Source organism: Taudactylus pleione, unplaced genomic scaffold, assembly GCF_031769625.1.
Source record: "Taudactylus pleione unplaced genomic scaffold, aTauple2 ptg000212l, whole genome shotgun sequence".
Lineage (NCBI taxonomy): Eukaryota > Metazoa > Chordata > Amphibia > Anura > Myobatrachidae > Taudactylus > Taudactylus pleione.
Window position 1 is genome coordinate 7,442,273 of NW_028284614.1, and position 23,000 is coordinate 7,465,272.

Consider the following 23,000-nt stretch of genomic DNA (forward strand, 5'->3'; position numbering starts at 1 on the left):
ACCCCCTCTAAGTGCCTAAACCTAACCCCCCCTTCCCCACCGCCTAAACCTAAAGCTGGCCACACATCTAAAGATTATCTGTCCAACCAGCCAACTAGTTGGCTGGTTGGAATGAAAATCTGGTAACGTATGGGAGTAACTGATGATCAGCAATTTGCTCCTAAATGCCAGAAAACAGATGAAAATGGTCGTTCAGAGAAGTTTGTTAAATGTCTGATCTAAACAATTTGTTCAAACAACAGTTTTTGTTCATTTTCCGGCATTTGGGAGCAAATTGCTGATTGTCATTTGCTTTCATACCTTACCAGATTTTCATTCCAACCAGTCAACTAGTTGGCTGGTTGGACAGATAATCTTTAAATTTGTGGCCAGCTTAAGTCCCCGGGGGGTGCCTAACCCTAAGTCCCTCCCGGGGGTGCCTAACGGTAACCACGCGGCTATCCGCGCTCGGCGCCCGGCATCCCTTCGATTGGAATGCCGGATGTCGGGCTCCCGGCGTATGTCTAATGACAGGCGTCGGCATATTGACACCTGTCTTTAGACCCTTGCCGGGATATGACAGTCGGGAAGCCGGCTGTCGGGATTTACCCCCTGCTGGAAGGTGATGGACTTCTACTTTTTAAGTTTAGAAATGTAACGCTCTCTCGCATTTATTTTCCTTTCCTATGGCTCCTTTTCTTTCTTGCTTAATCAATAAAAACTTTGGGGAGATGTATCAATCTTTGGAGAGCGATAAAGTTGAGAGAGGTAAAGTACTACCCAACCGGTTCCTATCTGCTGTCATTTTTCAAACACAGTCTGTGACATGGCAGTTAGGAGCTGATTGGTTGGTACGTTGAGGGATATGTACTAAGACTTTGAGAAGGGCAAAGTGGAGAGTGATACCAACCATTCAGTTCCTAACTCTCACTTCACAAGCTGTGTTTGCAAAATGGCAGTTAGGAGCTGCTTGGTTGGTACTTCACCTTTCTCTCAAAGATTTGATACAACTCCCCACAGTCTACTAGTTGATCACTGGCCTGGGACTATGTCAGTGTACAGCCACCTTTATACCCGGTTAATGAAAACTTACTGATACAGCTGATACTGATACTTCTATTTAGTAATGCCAGTGCCACTACTGTTAGGGTGCATACACACCAAGATGATATTGGCACGATTTGACGTATCTGCACGACAAATCATGTATATCGCCTAGTGTGTATGCACAATTGCGCGCTCCTGCTGGTCGCATGCGTAATCGTGTGATTGGCTGTGCTGCACAGTCAATCACACGATATCGCAGGCGGCGCCATACATATCAATGAAGGACAGAACAAATAATCGTTCCGTCGTTCATTAAATTGTGCAGTGTGTACCGGCAATCATGCGATGTCCAGGGTGAAGGCAATTCGCCCTGAACATCGGCACAATTGCCGGTCGTTTAGATGTGTACCCAGCTTAAAGGCCTCCATACATCAGCAATTGATTGCAGCAATCGTGCAATTTGCAATCGCTTGTGTATAAAAATCTTTCCTTTTTTCAATCGATTGTGGCAATTCTGCAATCGATTGAAAAAGGGAAAGATATATATACACAATCGATTGCAAATTGCACGATTGCTGCAATCAATTGCTGATGTATGGGGGCCTTAAGTCTTTTTCATAGTCAACGCGCTATACATGGTTCTAGTTACGAGCGGCAGCAGGGATGAAGTCTGCACGGAGAATCCCCAAGCTGATCAAATCGTCCAGACAGAAGAAAAAAAAAAACTCAATCCAGACAAATAAAATAAATACATTTTGTAGCTGTTTTCAGTCAAGGAATCAATCAGACACAGGGAATAACAATATTGTATAATCACAGGCAGACCCTGAGCTGCAAGAACGAAATCCACATTTATTTTATCCATGCCAAGTCCCTTTCCTCCTAAATGAAGCATTGTAGAACCAGATTTCAGAATCAAGTCCTTCTTGAAAATAAACAACTGTTTGGCTTAAACACTTTGGTTTCGCCCAATTTTTAAATTAATGATACATGTTATCATCTCTCCATTTCATTGGATACGTTTCAATTCCGAGCAGATGCTCAAACATGATTAGATTGTGGAGCAGATGTACTAAGCCTTGGAGAGAGATAAAGTACCAACCAATCTGCTCCTAACTGTAATTTTTCAAACACAGCCAGTAACATGGCAGCTAGGGGCTGACTGGTTGGTACTTTATCTCTGTATGCTTTAAGGGGGAGATTTAATAAGGCTTGGAGAGAGATAAAATGAGACCAATCAGCTCCTAACTGTCATGTTACAGGCTGTGTTTGAAAAATGACTGTTAGGAGTTGATTGGTTGGTACTTATCTTTGTCCACTTTATGTCTCTCCAAGGCAGTTTGAAAAGTGACAGTTAGGAGCTGATTGGTTGGTACTTTAACTCTCACAATTTTACCTCTCTCCAAACTTTATTCAATTTCCCCCTATGTCTCTCTAAGACTTAGTACATCTGGTATTGTATCCGCCCTGCTGGTGTCTTCTTATTCTATATGTAGAGGACGTTATTGGGGCAGTATCCAGTCAGAATGTCGACACCAGGATGCTAACAAGCTCTGAATTTCATCTTGGAAGTTATATCGACATGTTGACATTGTGCATGTCGACAGTCACAATGTTGACAATGCATTTTAGTGCTAGATTTCGACATAATGAACATGCCAACATTATGTCCATGTCAACATGTCTGTATGTCGAAATTCTAAATGGTGACATAACTTTAATCACCCATTGGGGCGTAGCTCATTCATAAATATTAGACCCAATATGGGTCGATGTATAGGAACACTGTTCTACAGGCACCTCTGAGGAAAAGATTATGTTCCCCATAAGAACCAATCAGATAACAGATGTCATTTTTATAGGAGAGAATAGAAATGGAAGCACATTTCTGATTGGTTGCTATGGGCAGCTCGGTGTGAAGTAGTAGGATAGGGTTTGGCTGACTGGTTGGGATTTCTCCACATGAGGCAGGAGCTTATTTTTTCCTGATTGTACTTTTTTGGCATGCCCAATAAAAGGGTATGAATAACTCTCGCCTTTCTGAGGGGACTGACAAAATGGCCAACATACCAAGCAGCTGAAAGCTTAGCTCTTCGGAGTGTGGCCACAACAGCTAAAGGCATCTTTAGATTATAACTTTTTTTATGCACAAAGGGATCTTTGGATCCTCTTACACCTGCCTACTGTTACAATGGCCGTGCATGCACAGTAGGCGGCGAAAACAAATTATATTTAATGGGATATTTTTCTTTATCCTTTGCTAGCAAATGGCAGCAGGAAACCCATTGGTTGGTATACAGTTATCTGCAGAACAGTTTTCATACATGTCTGTAGTGTATTGTAAACAAATTAAAACAATTTATTTTCTATTGAATTAAAATGCAAATTCATCTATATGCAATCTAAACACATTTGTAGCAATTAAACAAGCATTTGACTTTATGCAACTTAACTACGATTGTGGGTATTCAGTGGACTTATCAAATGATGGAAATGTCCTGTTCCTATGTGACTCCTTAGTATTGGACAGCAATTATTAAAGGCTCAGTGGTAGGGCCAAATAGGATGTACAGTCTCATACTAACTCACGATGCTGAGGGCCCTTGTAGATGAGCGGAACAGCAATCTCGCTCTAGCAGATCCCCTGGAGTGGTATAGGCGAATATTTTCCTGGAGACTTTATGTACTTGCAATCCGACCGTTATCCACTTTCAGGATGAGAAAACAGCAATGTCCAGGAATCTGGTTCAGGTCATGAAACAGTGACTTATCTGTAATGGGTGCAGTGGGTGCGGGGCACATGGGCCCCCGGGTCTTGGGGGACCCCGCACCGCACACCCATATTAGTTTAAACTCACCTGTCCGTGGTCCCGCATCGGGTGTCAGCGCCGCTCAGAACACCGGAAAATGGCCGCCGCAGCCATTTTTCCGGTGTTCTGCACATGCACAGTAAACTAGAGTGTGCCCAGAGTCTACTGTGCATGCATAGAACTCCAGAAAATGGCCACCGCGGCCATGTTACTGGCGTTCTGCGCATGGGCAATAGACTCCGGGCACACTCTAGTGCCCTTAGTCTACTAATGCTCCGTTGGCTGGCCAGCCGCGTCAGTCGGCTGCCGGCCACTGGGAAGAGAGGAGGGTCCCCGCTCGGAGAGTGCACACGGGCCCCCTCCACTCTTAAGACGCCCCTGTCACGAAACGTCCATGATGCAATGAGTTGTATTCCAATAAGTCGCAAATAGAGTAGAGGTGCTCCACAGCTAACGCGTTTCGCTAGGGAACTCCCAGCTTTATCAAAGAAAAGTGGATAACGGTCGGATTGCAAGTACATAAAGTTTCCAGGAAAAAATTCTCCTATACCACTCCAGGGGATCTGCTAGAGCGAGATTGCTGTTCCGCTCGACAAGTATTGCTGCCGACAAGTATTAACAGATGTGCAATCAGCGCTGTGTTCATTTCTACTCGTTTAGCGATTACATCAGAAATGAACGCAACAATGGGAGAAAAATATTGACAACAATGGGACAAACAGTGGCTGCAACACTGGCAATAGTTCTCCTGAACCGTGGGTGCCCATGGCTGGCCTGATGGTTGGGTAGTGGATCAAGTTCTCGCCATCATTTTGGAGAATGTACTTTATAAATGGTAGCTAGGAGCTGATTGGTTGCTATAGGCAACACCTCCACTTGTCATCTTGAGCAGGTTTTGATACATCTCTCCCCCCTTAATCTTTAAGAAACTTCCTGACCACCCTGTTCATCCATCTGTTCTATACAATACAGAGCATTAACCCCATCTATTGTCTTGGCAGATATAGCACAGGCTGCTGACAGCCCCACTAATGCTATCCTCCTGCATTGCAGCCTCTAGTTACACACTCACCAGAGCTTTGATCACAGATTGTGAATCCACTTGTCCCAAACCTCCGCCGTTACCAAAGATGAAATGACAAGTGTTCCTTTGAACCAGTGTTCAGGAATAACAAACCCTTAACACCTGAGCAACAATGAATGCTTCAGTGACTCATTCCTGACATTGGACCATCTTCAAAGGGGCCATTACGGGCACTCCACTGCAAATCACAGAGTATCCGGCCCTCGCGGCATCCTTACGTTCTGAAGTGTGAGGATCAGTGGCGCAAACTACATTTCTCTGAAGTAATTCTACAACTACAGATTAAAAAAAACTAAACTAAAGACAAGTGCAGGGGGCTGGCATTACCGCTCTAGACGTGGGATGTGGCCCTCAAGCCTTATTGCGTCCCCTTCCTAAACTATACTGTACCTCTCAAATGCCATCACTCTTTTAAATACAGTTTGCCCCAGATCAATGTAAATGTAAAATACATACAGTCCTTTGTGCATTTTGAAAGTACTGCTTAGTTTTGAGAATGACACAAGTATTGGTTATCACAAAGTTTGCTGCTTCAGTGTTTTTAGACATTTTTGTCAGATGTTACTATGGTATACTGAAGTAAGATTATAAGCATTTCATAAGTGTCAAAGGGCTCTATTTACTACAATCCGCATATTGAATGCAGATTGTAGTGTGATATTACCGAGTGAATTCGCTTTGCGAATTCAGGCAATATCACAGGGATTTACTACAAATCCCTTACAGGGACAGAGCTTGCGATAAAACTCTGTCCCTGCAAATCCCCTTCGGAGCCTTATCACGGTATTTTCAAAAAGAATACCGTGATTAAGTGCCCGCACATGCGCCGACCGGTCGCCGCTGCTACCACCCCGGTGCTAAGCCCCACCCCCATGATCACGGACCCCCTGTGACCCCCCTCTCCCTTAATTACACTTACCTGCATGTTCCGGGCCTCCGGTGATGTTCTCCATTCCTCCGGTCAGGTGATCTCCCATACTACACTGACTAAAATAATGTGAAAAGGGTGTGAAAACACCCTTTTTCACTTTATTTTAGTCAAAATAATGTTAATAAATAGAGCCCAAAGGCTTTTATTGACAATTACATTAAGTTTACGTAGAGAGTCAATATTTGCAATGTTGACCCTTCTTTTTCAAGACCTCTGCAATTCGCCCTGGCATGCTGTCATCAGCTTCTGGGCCACATACTGACTGATGGCTGCCCATTCTTGCCTAATCAATGCTTGGAGTTTGTCAGAATTTATGGGTATTTGTTTGTCCATCCGCCTCCTGAGGATTGACCACAAGTTCTCAATGGGATTAAGCTCTGGGGAGTTTCCTGGCCATGGGCCCAAAATTTTTATGTTTTGTTCCCTGAGCCACTTAGTTATCACGTTTGCCTTATAGCAAGGTGGTCCATCATGCTGGAAAAGGCACTATTCCTCACCAAACTGTTCTTGGATGGTTGGGAGAAGTTGCTGTTGGAGGATGTTTTGGTACTATTCTTTATTCATGGCTGTGAGTGAGCCCACTCCCATGGCTGAGAAGCAACCCCACACATGAATGGTCTCAGGATGCTTTACTGTTGGCATGACACAGGTCTGATGGTAGCGCTCACCTTTCCTTCTCCGGACAAGCATTTTTCCAGATGCCCCCAAACAATCTGAAAGGGAATTCATCAAAAAAATAACTTTACCCCAGTCCTCAGCAGTCCAATCCCTTTACCTTTTGCAGAATATCTGATGTTTTTCCTGGAGAGAAGTGGTTTCTTTGCTGCTCTTCTTGACACCAGGCCATCCTCCAAAAGTCTTCGCCTCACTGTGCATGAAGATGCGCTCACACCTGCCTGCTGCCATTCCTGAGCAAGCTCTGCACTGGTGGTGCCCCGATCCTGCAGCTGAATCAACTTTAGGAGATGGTCCGGGCACTTGCTGGACGTTCTTGGGCGTCCTGAAGCCTTATTCACAACTATTGAACCTCTCTCTTTGAAGTTCTTGATGATCCGATAAATGGTTGATTTAGGTCCAATCTTACTAGCAGCATTATCTTTGCCTGTGAAGCCCTTTTTGTGCAAAGCAATGATGCCTGCACGTGTTTCCTTGCAAGTAACCATGTATAACAGAGGAAGAACAATGATTTCAAGCTCCACCCTCCTTTTAAAGCTTCCAGTCTGTTATTCTAACTCAATCAGCATGACAGAGTGATCTCCAGCCTTGTCCACGTCAACACTCTCACCTGTGTTAACGAGAGAATCACTGACATGATGTCAGCTGGCCCTTTTGTGGCAGGGCTGAAATGCAGTGGAAATGTTGTTTTTGGGATTAAGGGCCTGATTCAGCACTTAACCGTGTACCTGGACAAACCATGTTGCAATGCAAGGGGTGTAAATATATAAAAAAAATTGGCATGTAGTGTAAATACTGGCTGCTTTTGTATGTAGCCCACAAATACTGCACAGCTTTATTATTACACTGCACTTTAGATGTCAGTTTGGACACGACCCTCCCAAACATAAATCTCTCTGCACATTATAAATCTGCCCCACTTGCAGTGCAGCATGGTTTCACCAAAATGATCAGTTAAGTGCTAAATCTCACTCTATTTCCAAAGCTGAATCAGGCCCTAAATTCATTGTCATGGCAAAGAGGGACTTTGCAATTAATTGGAATTCATCTGATCACTCTTCATGACATTCTGGAGTATATGCAAATTGCCATCATAAAAACTGAAGCAGCAGACTTTGTGTCATTCTCAAAACTTTTGGCCATGGCTGTACTCTAAATCCCCACAGTGTACATATATCAGCAAGCACACGTGCATAATGTGTGCTTGCTGATATACAGTCAGGTGCATCAATATTGGGACATTGACAGAATTTTCATATTTTGGCCTCTATTCACCACCACAGTGGCTTTGAAATGAAACAAACAAGATGTGCTTTAACTGCAGACTTTCAGATTTAATTTGAGGGTAATTACATCCAAATCAGGTGAACGGTGTAGGAATTACAACGGTTTCTATATGTGCCTCCCACTTTTTAAGGGGCCAAAAGTAATGGGACTATCAACTCAAAAGCTATTTCATGGACAGGTGTGGGCTATTCCCTCATTATTTCATTATCAATTAAGCAGGTAAAAGGTCTGGGGTTGATTCTAGGTGTGACATTTGCATTTGGAATCAGTTGCTGTCGACTCTCAATATGAGATCCAAAGAGCTGTCGCTATCAGTGAAGCAAGTCATCATTAGGCTGAAAAATCAAAACAAACCCATCAGAGAGATAGCAAAAACATTAGGTGTGGCCAAATCAACTGTTTGAAACATTCTTAAAAAGAAAGAACGCACCGGAGAGCTCAGCAACACCAAAAGACCCAGAAGACCACGGAAAACAACTGTGGTGGATGACAGAAGAATTATTTCCCTGGTGAAGAAAAACCCCTTCACAACAGTTGGCCAAATCAAGAACACTCTCCAGGAGGTAGATGTATATGTGTCAAAGTCAACAATCAAGAGAAGACTTCACAAGAGTGAATATAGATGGTTCACCACAAGATGTAAACCATTGGTGAGCCACAAAAACAGGAAGACCAGATTAGAGTTTGCTGAGGTAAGTTTGCAGCTGGTATTTCATGAATGAATTCTGGGTAATGTGCGGCCATTTTGAAAGTTGGTGGACGGAATATGAAGCATATCAGGATGCCAGTCACTGCTCTAAGGACGTAATCAGTTTTTGACCAATTCATTTTCTTGTTATAAATTCAAAAACTAGAACACAAAAAGGAAAGCAATGCAAGGGTCACTGTTGTGGTGAAGGCTCTAACTTCACATTATTCACCATCTGGGCCCTGGACCCTGCCCCAAAGTATGTCACATGCCATAAGCTACACTTACCGTTTATCCATGTCCCACAATATATTGTATTGCTGGCAGATTATCACACCAATCATGATTGACACACAGGAGACAAATTAATTATGGGGAAGATGTACAAACAATGGCAACTTTACTGAACGGTGAGCTCTGCTGGCAGAATGACATGCACTCTTATAAATTAAATAAAGTCCCATAACAAGAATATGTTTATAAATGGATGCCTTAATATTTATATTAGGCAAACGCAGTGGTAAAATTAATACGCTCATAAATGTCAGCTCAGTATAATCTATTTAACTATTCTGCAAAACAGAATTACTACAGAACCTGACTATGCATAACACAATATGTACTCCATCAGATCTTGAACTTTGGATGTCACATAAATAGAGAAAGCTGATGTCTCTATACTGATATTATGTCATCATGTCAACCTCTTGGAAGTCACACGTAAAGATCTGGGATAGTGATCTAGTTTCTGGCCGCTTTACAATTTGTCCTCAATCCAGAAACCCTCCTGAACTGTTTCCTATAATCTCTCAATCTCGCTATGATGAATGATGGCTGGTGTACGGGGGAAAGACGTACATAGACAGTCATTCGGCATTAGGCAATAGGACCCTCTGGAAACAAAGGGGGCGATGGTTATACTGAGTGATTGACAATTTCAGTATAATCACCCAGGTAAGAACAGACCTATGGTGCGTGGCTGTACAACAACGCAGCAGTAGGTGTGTAGCATGCAATATTTCCATGTATTAAGAGGTCCTTTTAACTGTTTGTTAAAAAGCAAAGTGGGACTGAGCAAGCTTTGGCTCCCACTTCCATTATAGACTGTGTGACTCGTACTGCACTTCATTAAGACACTGTGGGATCCGTTACAGGACCAGAAAGTTACAGAGCAAGGCATGGCCCGTCAACTATGCTTATTTGCCCATTATTTAGCCTGTATCTGTGTATGACAAATCCAAACTAATATTTGTATTACCTTGGAGACATGCTGGCCAACCAAACAAGCTCAGGTTTTGCACTACTGTAAGAACAAGAAGCACCCCCTTCGAAATAATGCCTGCTTTCTGCAATATATACAGACCATGCAACAGCTAGCCGGCTGCCTATGTGTGTATACTGATAGGCGGCTGAGTGATTCCTAGTAAAAGAGTCTTTAAGCTGCTTACTGAATAATCCATTTATGCAGCTGGGATTTAAGACTTCCGGAGTCCATACACAATTTTGAAACTTTGAGGTTCTGCCATGTGGCACAGTAGTTGCATGTCATCCTCACTGCGCTGCGGTCATGGGTCAGATCAGGGGTAGGCAACCTCCCAGCATGCCCTGCCACCGTTTTACAATGTTTTAACAGCAAGGGCATGCTGGGATGTGTAGTTTCACAGCAGCTGGAGGGACACAGGCTGCCTACCCCTGGGTTAGATTGTGACCTGGTAGGTTAATTAGCTTCTAACAAAAAATAGAAACAAAAAAAAAAAAAAACGGTTGTGTGTGTGCAGTATGGAATTTAGAATGTAAGCTCCACATATTCTCTGGGCCCATGTAATGTATATGAGTAGCACATAAAGGGGTCTATTTACTAAGCAGTGTTAGGAGACAGAGTGAAAAGTGATAAGAAAGTGATAAGGTGCCAGCCAATCAGCTCCCAACTGTCATTTTTCAGACAAAGCCTGTGAGATGACAGTTGGGAGCTGATTGGCTGGCACCTTATCACTTTCTTATCACTTTTCACTCTGTCTCCTAACACTGCTTAGTAAATAGACCCCAAAGTCATAGCCCTATTGCTATGGCCCCAATGCATTCATCCCCATAGACTAGGTGGCAGTAACAATGATTGGGAACATTAAGTAAAGGTGGCCACAGACTGCAAACTCTACCACGTGAGGATCAGCAACTGCAATATCATTCATATCATTCAATTTCACCAGTCATGTAGGTGGTCAGATCACGGCCCCTGGGGCCAAGCTCCTGTTACACCTCTGGCCGCATTGCAGCACATTACTGCAGTGGAGACACATACATACAGTGCAGACACATACAGGGAGGTTGTGGTAATCTTCTGACCGTGTTTTCTGACATACCCAGAGCCGGATTAAAGGGTGGCACGTGCCCCGGGCCCCCTCTCTCACATTAATTAATACCTTGGTAGACAGAGTCGCATTAGGGGGTACATAGAGGGCACATGGACATAGACCATCGATAGTTAACAACCATCGATTATTGACTACCGATGTCCAACGGCTTTCCATTGATGGCACAAATCCAATGGTTCTCCGCCATCGATGGCTGACTAGGACCCAATGTTTCTTTCTATTTCCATTGGCACTGAACTTAGCCCCGCCCCCGGTGGCCTGATAAGCCCCACCCCCAATTGGGCCACAGCCCCCTAACAGCGGTGGAATCGAAGGTTGCAAACCATCAATGGTTCACCATAGATGGTTTTGTGCCATAGACAGTAATCACCGATGGAACCATCAATGGCGACCATAAATGGATAGCCTACGGATGGCCCTCCCTAAACAGGAGTAGAGGGAGGGGTCATGTTCCAATGATGGGGCGGGGCTAGATGGCACAGAGAAACAGTCCTAACTCCTGCCTGCAGGCATCATGGGCAAAAAGAGGTACGGAGCTTCTACAGTCCCAACTATCCCAGTGGAACTACCTGACCTGCAACCCCAAAATGATCCTGTATGGGCACCATTAGGCCCTCTGGGTTAAGTGTTCTACAGATTTAGACGGACCATGAACCCCAAGGCCTCTGGATCAACAAGCAGCCAGTTACAGAGGCTTTAGAGGAAAATATGATTTTCCAAATAATCAGATTCTGTACATCAGCAGAGATGTTTTGAACGCACCACATCCATCTTTCCAAAGAGTGGAAATAAAAAAAAACAATATAATAATTTAAAAAATTAAATGAAATTGTATTAATCTAATCTAATTTATTTTAAATATTATCTGATTTATTTTTGCTGGTAACCACTTCCCAAAAAATCAGAGTCTGGAACAACGTTTATGAAACGGAATTTGCCTTTCTGCCAAAAAAATAAGGGGATTCCCAAGAAACACTCACAAACTGATTGATACAGCAGAGCAAGCGGCGTATTATACCGTTTTATTGATATTTTTACCTCTGGATAACACTCTGGTTTTGGATTCTACAGATATATAGCAGTAAACGATTACTATCAATGCATTGGTTCCTGCACGCTAATAAGATGCTCACACCAACAAATCCAATAAACTGGTGGAAAGTTGCACCGTTGTTTTCCATACTTGTGTGGCCGTTTCCTAGGTCAGGTACAATCACTTCTCGTTCTCTTCCCTGCAGCCCTTTGTAGCCGAGCTGCTCTGTGTGACATATACTACCTGCCAGTCAGAAATGCAGCACTCACAGGATAATTCGGGGAAAGCTGCATAAAGAGCAATTCAGGAGCAAAAACGTCTGTTTTTTTCCATTTTGTTAAACTGCAAATATTGCTCAACTGTCTTTTTAGGTGGTCGATGTATCTAACTTTGGAGAGAGATAAAGTGGAGACGTTTCCCATAGCAACCAAACAGCTTCTGTCATTTATCTAATTCAGTCTATGAAATGATCATTGATTGCTATGGACTTCTCCACTTTATCTTTCCTCTGGGCTTGATACATCTTCCTTTTAAGGTTATACATATGTTGCTGCCCCATAGCCCTTCCTTCTGGCTAGCAGGGTGCCTGAAACGGCTCGCTAAAGCCAGTATCGCTGCTGCAGTGCCGCCGGAGCATCCAGACAGGCAACCTGCAGTCTGTACAGCCGCTCAGAGCATCCTCAGGAAGCTGCGGGCAGTGCTGCGCTTCCCCGTTGCTGTTGGCCCCGCCTTCTCTGCTCGATGTCATGCGCTCAGGGGGAAGAGCCAGCAGAGGGCGCACTGCAGTCCTGTTATGCGGCTGGGCCTGTGTAAAGCTTGCATACTTCCTCCAAACATGACAGCTTCCCCCCACACCCAAAAAAGGGGTGTGAGTGGAAGGGTGGGACAATTGGCTCCGGACAAACATTAACCCCAGTGCGATTTCGCAGCTGTGAAAATATGGGAATCGGTATGATTCCAACCGCCGGACCCATGCCCGGCGGTTGGAATCCCGACAGCGGCATCCCGGCAGAGGAGGAAATCCCGATCATCAAAGGTAAGTATATACTAACCTATTTCTACCCCATAACCCTAACCCTCCCTTAGGGGTGCCTAACCCTAACCTATCCCCCCAGTGCCTAACCCTAACCCCCCAGTGCCTAACCCTAATCCCTCCTCTAAGTGCCTAACGCTAACCCCCCCTTCCCCTAGCCTAAACCTAGAGTCCCGGGGGGGGGGGGTACCTAACCCTATGTCCCCCCTGGGAACCCTAAACCTAACCCTCCCCCCCCGCGCGGCTATCCGCGCTCGGCGTCCTTTCAATCGGGATGCCGGGCGTCAGGCTCCCGGCACATGTCTAATGACAGGCGTCGGCATATCGACACCTGTCTTTAGACCGTTGCCGGGATATGACAGTCGGGAAGCCGGCTGTCGGGATTAGGTCCACCGGCTTCCCGACTGGATACCGAAAATATGATAATAGTTCCCAAGGCTTACCCGAGCATAAGGGAGCACACCGCTGCCTTCTCATCTGCATACGATGTCGTTTAAATGCATAGATATCGGTAACATCGACGCACATCGAGTGTCCCTCTTGCCCTGGCTGCAGGTCTGACCAGCCGCAGCGTCTGCAGTTTTCCTGACACGCAGAGGGCTCTCATGCTGCGTATGTAACGATGTTGAAACAGTCAGATATGCCTGTGTTTTATTGCCCACCCACCGTTACCTCCCCCCCAAACGCTGACTACCTGTCACTCACTTTGCAAAGGGATCCTCTGTGTGTGCGGAATCGCAAGACAATCACAGCACGTGTGCAGAGCGGCTTATACGCATACACAATGGCAAACAATCGCTCCATCTGCGTAACAATCGCATTAGCGTCCATCTCTGAATTAGGCCCTCTGGAAGCCCAGTTTCCTTGTGGGGGAGATTTATCACATTTTGGATAGAGATAAACTGGAAAAGTTGCCCATAGCAACCAAACAGCTTCCAACTGTCATTTATCTAGCATAGCATGTAAAATTACAGGAACTGATTGGTTGGTACTTTATCTCTCTCCACTTTATCTCTGTACAAAATTTGATAACTCTCACCCACAGTGAGCTTCTCAGCTGAAGCAGATCCCTTACAGCAGCTATAGGCAACCAGATACACTTTGTGGGGGCCGCAGTGGGTGGTCTTCTGACATCCAAAAGGGCCACACACTACTCTTATTTTCAGTAGCGAGTTAATTTAATATATTTCATCAAGGGAAGAGACATTTAATTGCAATAACACATCGTATCATAACCGAGAAATATCACAATCACAACAACAAAGCAGGGGCGTCCTCTCTCCCCGGCGGCCGGCACACAACTGACGCGGCTGGCCGGCCACCGCAGCATCAGTAGACTCTGGGCACTTAGAGTGTGCCCAGAGTCTACTGCGCAAGCGCAGATCGACGGGGGGATATGGCGTGGCCGACATTTTCCTGGTGATTTCCTTACTGCGCAGGTGCAAAACGCCTGCAAAGTGGCCGCGGCGGGCATTTTCCGGTGTTTTGAGCAGTGCTGAGATACCCGCCACAGGACCTCGGAGAGGTAAGTTTTAGATAATAAGGGGACAGGGTGTACACCCTACACCCATTATAGATACGCCCCTGAAACAAAGCAGCAAGGATCTCGGGGGGCATGTACAGCGATTAGGTCTCCAGACTCCAGATATTCTGATTTCTGGACTGTCCGGACTAAGGTTCAGGAATGCTGTTCCGGATTAATTCTTTCCTGTGCGCGCCCCCTTAAGAATAGCACTGGTCGACATCCTCAGAATGTATACGGTCAGGGTTAGGGGGAAGCAGTCGGGAAGCCGGAAATCTCGACGCCTGTCATTAGACCTACGCTGGGAGCCCGACACCCGGCCTACCGATCGAAGTGGGGGGGGGGGAGGGGGTTAGGTTAGGGGCTCCCAGGGGGAGCTTAGGGTTAGGCACCCACCCGGGAGGTTTGGGTTAGGCTAGGGGAAGGAGGGTTAGGGTTAGGCACCCCCGGGGGGGAGGTTAGGGTTAGGCACCCCCCCGGGATACTTTGGGTTAGGCTGCGGGGAAGGGGGGGTTAGGTTTAGGCACTTAGAGGGGAGTTAGGGGTTAGGGTTAGGCACCCCTAAAGGAGGGTTAGGGGGGGAATTAGGTTAGTTATACTTACCCTAAGGACGATCAGGATTTCCTCCTCTGTCGGGCTGCCGCTGTCGGCCGGCGGTAAATCATACAGATTCCAGGTTAGGCGTTAGGGATTAGGAGTAAACTACTCAGCAGAAAACTTCACTCCATCCACGCAGCTGTTGCCTGGACCAGGTAAGTGACCGCTGGGTCACCAGGTAGGTTCGGTTGACATTACATCATCTCGACATGTCATCCGTGTGGATATAATGACTGTCAACAAAGTAACTGCCGACCCGCTAAGCATGTCGACATTTTCATGTCAACTTGACGCACGTTGACATGAGAACTGTCAACCTAACATACCATGTCATAATTTTGATAACAATTTTGAACTTTCATTTCCTATCCTATATATACATTGTTTTTCTAGTATTAAGAAAAAAAAAAAAAAAAAGTGCTATGTATCAAGTTTATAGTTACACCAACCCAGCTCTATTTATCCGTCTCTAGACGGAAAGAAAACCCACAAACCATGATCTAAGTAGCCCCGGGGCCTTTTCTGTGTACTAGAAAGGATATAAAGGGTGATGATGACAGCCAAGCGCTTGCAGAGAGCATAGAATTGTAATAAAAGGCTTCAGGAAAGCAGAATATAATCACTACCTGGGGGCTCGCTGCTCCCTAAATCTGACGGTCTTTGAAGATAAAGTAACTTCAGCTGTAAGTTTTTAGATCTGGACTTTTGGTGCCAGAGGGACAAGTAAAAATGTGTAACAATGATCCAAGTGATCCCCTTGGTCCCTAATTTTTTACACACCCTTTAAAAGGGGCTTTGATGTGAGGACAGGATGTAAACAGACACTTAACCCTGCCTTTAATTTTCACTCCGATAACCACCCTAGTTCAGCATTGATGGAGCAGTCAGCAGGGGACACTTATCACACATCACCCCTCCCCTCCCCCTGAATACACAGTGACTAATTGTAATTACATGGGGAGAAGGACAGAATATGATCAAGGGGAGAGAAGAGAAAAAAAAGGATTAAATTAAGCTTAATTATATGTAAACATGTGTGCGTAATTGGTGTGACAAGATCACAAGCACGCTGACAAAACGCGCCAGTAGGCCATTTTTCAAAAAGAAGAAAGGACTTCTGGGTAATGTCAAAAAGCTTGGGCAAATAGTGCAGCCTTTAAGTAGCTATGACCATGTAATTTCCCTGTGTTTTTAGGGATTATAGGGTATAATTAAAAGATGGTGCTTACCAAAGTGGTAGCTTTCAATCACACACTCAGATATACACTGTCCCCCCCCCCTAACTCTCCCGAAACTTCTAAACTTTGAACTACTCAGAATTCTAAATGAGACTGTACAGTGATTGCAGCGTGAGGCTGGAGGCCGCTGTGACTGCGGTAGATGCCCGCCATAACATTGTAAACCTAGCGCATGAATATATAAGACCAAATTAATGACAAATCCAGTTGCCCTGTAATCAACAATTCCAGTTAAAAGGGCACCACCATTGCACTGACCCAGATGTCAGTGTTCAAATGGAGAAATTGCAACGGTCTTAGGGCTGCTGCCATTTTCCATTGGTGCGTCGTAATTCGTACAGCGGCGGATTAACGGCCACAGCATTAGAATAAAGACACGGGTCTATTTACTAAGCAGTGTTAGGAGACAGAGTGAAAAGTGATAAGAAAGTAATAAGGTGCCAGCCAATCAGCTCCCAACTGTCATCTCACAGGCTGTGTTTGAAAAATGACAGTTGGGAGCTGATTGGCTGGCACCTTATCACTTTCTTATCATTTTTCACTCTGTCTCCTAACACTGCTTAGTAAATAGACTCCACAGTCATGGCAGTGTCAAAAGAAGAGGTCTGTGTTCACCTCTAAATCAGGCCCTCTGTGTTTATTCTGTACTGCACAGTACCACTTCCCATGTCTAGCATAATTTATGTATTATGTAATTCCCAATATCTGTACATTTCCTCAATGCGTTGACACCAGATAGTATCACTTCACTAGATGGAATTCTCAGTATCGGTTCTTTTCCTAAATGCATGGCCAACTGCACAGTACCACCTCCTGTAATGTATGCTGTAACGTACTTGTAATATGGGCTGTTTCATCGAATTCTGTCTACTAGCAATTGGAGGCAGCTTGGAATACCATTACACTGAGTTAACTTAATACCTTAGCATTGCCTCATAGCACTGGGGTCATGAGTTCAATTCAACCAGTAGCCCCATCTGTGTGGAGTTTGTATGTTCTCTCCGTGTTTGCGTGGGATTCCTCCAGGTACTCTGATTTCCTCCCGTGTTCCAAAAATGTGCTGTTAGGTTAATTGGCTTCAGTCAAAAGTGAACCATTGCATGCGTGTGTGTGCATGTACATGTGGTACGGAATATAGAGTGTAAGCTCCACTGGGGCAGGGTCTGATGTAAATGAATGAAATATTCTCTAAAGTGCTGCCTAATGTGAGTTGCACTATAATATTATTATTATTATTATTATTATTATCCTTTATATGGCGCCACAAGTGTTCCACAGCGCCTTACATAGTACATATATATAAATAACTGTTAATAAATATTAATAGTAAAAGATAGTAAAAAGCAGACGTAGGTATTCAGATAGATAGAGCCAGTGATAATAGAGCTTGCGATCTAAATTCAGGGGTATATCTGATTTTAGTGAAAACGTATCAGGGAAACAACTCCTAAACTATTTAAATAATATTGTAAACAAAGCCGTATAATGTAACAAGACCCGCACACATGTTATCACAATCAGCAGTAAATCTGGGATTCTCTAGTGCCCGGCTTTCCCTAGGAAAGTCTTGCTGGTTGCAACTGGAAATCATTAACTCATGGAAACACGAGTCATGTGATCTGTTTTACTTATTAATGGTTTATTTTCTTGATACATCTGTATATATGTCTGATATATATATATATACATATATATATATATATACACACACACACACATATATATATATATATATATATATATATACACACACACACATATATATATATATATATATATATATATATATATATATATATATATAAGACCTCCTTTAGGCAACTTTCATTTTTCTTTGCATGATCTTTTGTGAATGTTACTAAATAAACAACTTCTTTCTGTGTTTTGCCGAAGCCTTTACACCATCTAAGCAGAGCTGTTCAGCTATGTAGCCCATGAACACGACAAAAACTGCTCTGTGGGTGCAAATGCATCCGATGGAAAATATGCGCTCTGTCGTTTCCAAGCGTCTCCAAATATAAATAAGTGAGCCTTAATGAAGTTAAAGGTCTGGTGGGGAAAAAAAAATACAGGAGCACTTAGGAAAAGTCGCAGGGGGTGCGTGTATACCAATAAATTAAAGTTGTCTGAAGGAAAGAAAAATCTGATTAATGGAGCATACACATAGCCAGATTTGTCAGATGAACAATCAAACGATTGAACTATTTGAACGATCTGACCAATGATTTGAACGATTTGAACTATGAATGATTTTTGACTGCATTAAACTGAATGGAATCGTCCAAATCTGACTGCAAACACATCAGATGTCAGATATCGTTATCTGACCATCGGGAACGCGCATCGTTCAGACATGTCAGATATGTCAGATTTTCCTTCAGATAGGAACGACTGCACAATTCTTTAAATTGTTATCGTTCAGATCTGAAGAAAAAAGGTGATATATAAAAGTCTAGGAACTGCGTCAGGATTTCTGTAGAAGAGGTTTTTTTTTTTTTTACTTGAATACCGGTGACTCGCGCATTTGCAGTGCCGCTGTCCCCAGGAAAACGACGCGGGCGCCATTTTGTCAGAGACCCACACATGCGCAATAGATTCTGCCACTAAGCCAGAATCTACTGCCAGTGCTGCACCGCAGGACCGCCGCAGAGAGGAGGGGGCCCGCACTGAAAACAGAGCAGTGAAAACAGTGGTGAAGTTATCCATAGCAACCAATCAGCTTCTACCTATCATTTTATAGAATGTACTTGATAAAAGCTACCTCAGAGCTGATTGGTTGCTATGGGAAACTTCTCCACTGGTCCACTTCTTAGCTCTCTTCACTGCCTGATATATCTTCCCTTAATCATCCCTACAGTGGCAAGTGTGGGGGGGGGGGAGGGCTACGTGTTCCATTTTAACATGGCCCCGCTCCCTACTGTCTACTAATGTGCCAATCTGCGGTATCTCAGAGCAGGAATGGTGCTGCGAACTGTGTCATCACACCTACGCCCCACCCAATTCACCAAGAAAGTGGGCGGGATGCGGGGGTGCCGGGCTCTCTTCAAGAAATGTTCTGGGAGGGTAAGCGAGTATGATTTGATGACGCTATTTGCATCATCAAGTGGGCGAGGCAGGGTACATGAAATGCCCACACAGTGTTCAGTCATGTGGCGTGTGGGCGGTTAAGACTTGGTGACTCAATTTGCGTTATTACAGCACTTCTCATATCTTGCATGTAGGTAAGTAACTTTCCAGGAGAACTGCCAAACTCTCCTGAAATTCTATTACAGATGTGTCCTCACTTACTGGTTGTTGAAGAGGTGCAGCGCGCTGTACTTTTATTTGAATTTTGCACCACAGGAGCAGCAGAAAGAGACACTCACCGTGTACTAGAGACCCTAGGCTGCGCCTTAACTGTACAAGAACTGGATTTACATACGGACTAAGCCGCAGGTGAAGCACAACGGAGCTTGGTGTGAGGTAAAGCCGCGGCTGCTCGCGCTCTGAGCCCTCGTTACACGGATTCGGCATCAGTCACACACAGATGTACAAAGGTCGCCCACCAAATTGATCAGAGTCAGCTAACGCTGTAGCATTGGCACTTGTATGTGTTGTAATTCTGCAAACAAGATGCACATTTTGAGCAAAAAAGACGCTCGACGTGGTCCCGTCGCATGACTCCTGGCGCGTCTTGAGGGGCTATTTGGCGCGACTGAAGCAACATTAATAAAGGACACATCTGCAGGTCTCACCCCAGTCTGGGAGACTCCTGGACATTCTGGGAGTGTAAGGAACTTTGGTGGTCTAAAGAGGACAAGTGTTGCCCATATCGACCAATCAGCTTATAGCAATCAAAGTATGGAATGTACTGAATAAATGATAGCTATAATCTGATTGGTTGCTATGGGCACCACCATTTGTTCTCTTTAGAAGAATTGATAAATCTCCTCAATACACCTTAGATGTCAACAATAAATGTTTTTTTTGTTGCACAGTGACACAGGGCAGAACATTATATGGCAGTTATTATAGGCTATTGCTGCATGTACAGCAGACTATACACAAGGCTCTATAGCGGTAATGACATCTGAGAGCTGTATATTGCTGTCCTATATGGCAGTGTGCAGCACACAACCCTCGAGTGGCTGATCTCAGTCATGGATCAAGGTTACAAGGTAGTGTTAGTCAAGTCATTCTGGGTCACTAGCAGCACTGACAACCCTTTACTGACAGTTTTATAAAAAATTACTGACTGTAAACATTTTATAAATGACGTATTTATTTATGTCATTAAAAAAAATGCCTTAAAAAGTGAATTAATTACATCTCCCTGTATAGTAGTCCTGACACTGGAAATAGGGGCTCATTACCAAAAGCTGTTGATGTAATATGTTCAATTTAGTGTTGCCCAAGTTTCTCATATTTTTTACTGACTTCTTACTAAAAAAGTAAAAATGTGACTAATTCTGTTACCGGCTGTGGCTAAATTTAGGGACGGCTGGTAACTTATGTCACTATAAGGGGACATGGACTAAGCCTAGGAGAGAAATAAAGTGGAGATAAATAAATTACCAACCAATCAGCTCCTGTAATGTTACAAATGACAGCTAGGAGCTGATTGGTAGGTACTTTATCTCTCTCCCCTTTATCTCTCTCTAAGGCTTAGTACATAACATCTACCCCCAAGTCATAGAACTTTACAAACTTATAAGGTAAAACATAATTATTATATTTGCCAGTTAGTATTCCATATTCCAGTTTCAAAGGAAATGTATGGATTTATGCCTTTTGTAAAAGAGACAGCTGGTAGGGCATGCTGAGATTTAGGGGTATATTTACTAAGGTGCAGGATTTTAGAAGTGGAGATGTTGCCCATAGCAACCAATCAGATTATACTTCACATTTATCTAGCACTTTATAGAAGATAATAGCTAGAATCTGATTGGTTACTATGGGCAACATCTCCATTTCTAAAAACCAGCACTTTAGTAAGTATACCACTAAAAGTTCTACATCAGCTGGAGAGCCACAGGTAGCCAATGACTGGACAGTGGACTGTGGGCCTGATTCACTACCGATCGTAACTGCGATTACGCACGCAGACAGCGGATTGTTGCGTTCTGCGCATGCATCGCAGTGCATGTGCGCGAAGGTCTCTGCGATCGCAGTGACTACTCAGACCCAGCACAGAGTGATTGACAGGAAGTGAGCGTTTGAGGGTGGTGACAGGGGGGGTGGTCGGCGAAAAACGCAGGCGTGTCAGTGCGTTTGAACCCCGTCACAGGGGCGTGCATAAATTAGCCTCTGCGATGCCGTACGCAGCTTGGGCTTTCACTGCGTACGATGAGGTTAGCAATTCCTAAGTAAGGTCAGACCTTGTGAAAGGGTGCGTGAGGCTGCGATGGTACTCGATGTTACCGATGGTTTCGAATCGAAGTGACGTGGGCGTCCTTATGTTAGGCTGCGACAGCATTGGGATAGCAATCATTAGCATATTTTCGCAGTGAGACTGCGTGTGTAATCGCAGTTGCGATCGCTAGTGAATCATGCCCTGTATCAGGTAATATGTTTTAGATTGTAAGCTCTTGGGCACAGCCCCTTCTAGTTCACAGTGATTCAACTGCGTAGTTTCCACTTTCTTGGGTCTGCCTGTTCTTGCTGTTTTGTCAGTACATACAGATAACCTATTATCCATTAGGGCTTAGGAAACCTCTGAGGTACCTGAGTGACTGAGGACACAGCTTTGTAGAAGTTTAATAACTGTTTGAAATTCCCTCCCAATAAAGTGAGGCAGAGACAGAGGAGCAGCAGTGACCTGGCACAGTCCCCTACAGAATAAATGACAGATATATGGATTTACAGGCAGCCAGGGAAGAACTCACACTCACACTACTATCTATGTACTTTGTAACACTCAAAGGGTTCTAGAACGTTATGTCCCAATTTCTCTGTGTTCCCCTCTGCAGCACATTGCATAAAATCCCTGATACTGTCTCCCACAATGGGCAGCTGCCCAGCTCCCCTCTGCCTGGCACAATTGCCCCTCAGGACTCACCTCTGTTGTAGAGTAGGGGCAGCAGGCACAGTAGCAGCATCGTTGCTGGAAGACTCATCCTCACTCACAGTGCAGAGGACCTGGGGGAGAGAGAGATCCGACTGAGCTGGCTGTGGAGGGTGGGGAGGAGGAGCACAGAGAGACCAGAGGAAGGGACAGCCCTTCTCTCCCAAAAATCCCTTTCTTCTTCCCTGAGAGAGCAGCAGACAGGGAGGGTCTGGAGGGATGTGGGGGGGACAGATCTGGATTCTACCTGATTTGTTTTAGTCTCTCAGCAGTATCAGATCATTTCATTCTCTGCTCTTTCCAAAAGGAAAAAAAAAAGTTTTAAAATGCAATTAAATAAAGAGAAACTTTAGTGAGCAGATAATGCAGGAATCTGGGCCTGATTCAGAGCCGGACGCTATTTGCGGACGGTCGTTCTGAACAAGGGGCCGGATATTTAAATTAAGCGCTCGCTCTTTGCGGTCTGTTGACGCCTCTATGTCTGAACGAGCGAACGAAACATGCGCTCGCTATTTTGAAAAAAACGCCCCCTGGCCGCTCGCATCCTACGTCATCTCCGCTATTTATTAGATTAATCGAGTACATCGAAAGGCGTCTGAACTGCTCGCAGTGCTTGTGGCAGCATTTTCCTACCGCAATCATGCGAGCAGTTCAGACTAAA

The 23,000-nt window shown here is 44.5% G+C and overlaps 1 protein-coding gene across 2 annotated transcripts in view; it reads right to left on the reverse strand.

Moving 5' to 3' along the window:
• FBLN1 (fibulin 1) overlaps nt 1-22,492 on the reverse strand; it is a 117,223-nt gene extending 94,731 nt beyond the window's left edge. For both annotated transcript variants that reach the window (XM_088478292.1, XM_088478293.1), the window contains exon 1: nt 22,334-22,492. In XM_088478292.1, coding sequence (XP_088334418.1) covers nt 22,334-22,391 — 58 coding nt within the window. In that variant the 5' untranslated portion in view covers nt 22,392-22,492. The remainder of the gene's footprint in view (nt 1-22,333) is intronic.
• Nucleotides 22,493-23,000: the final 508 nt, after the last annotated feature.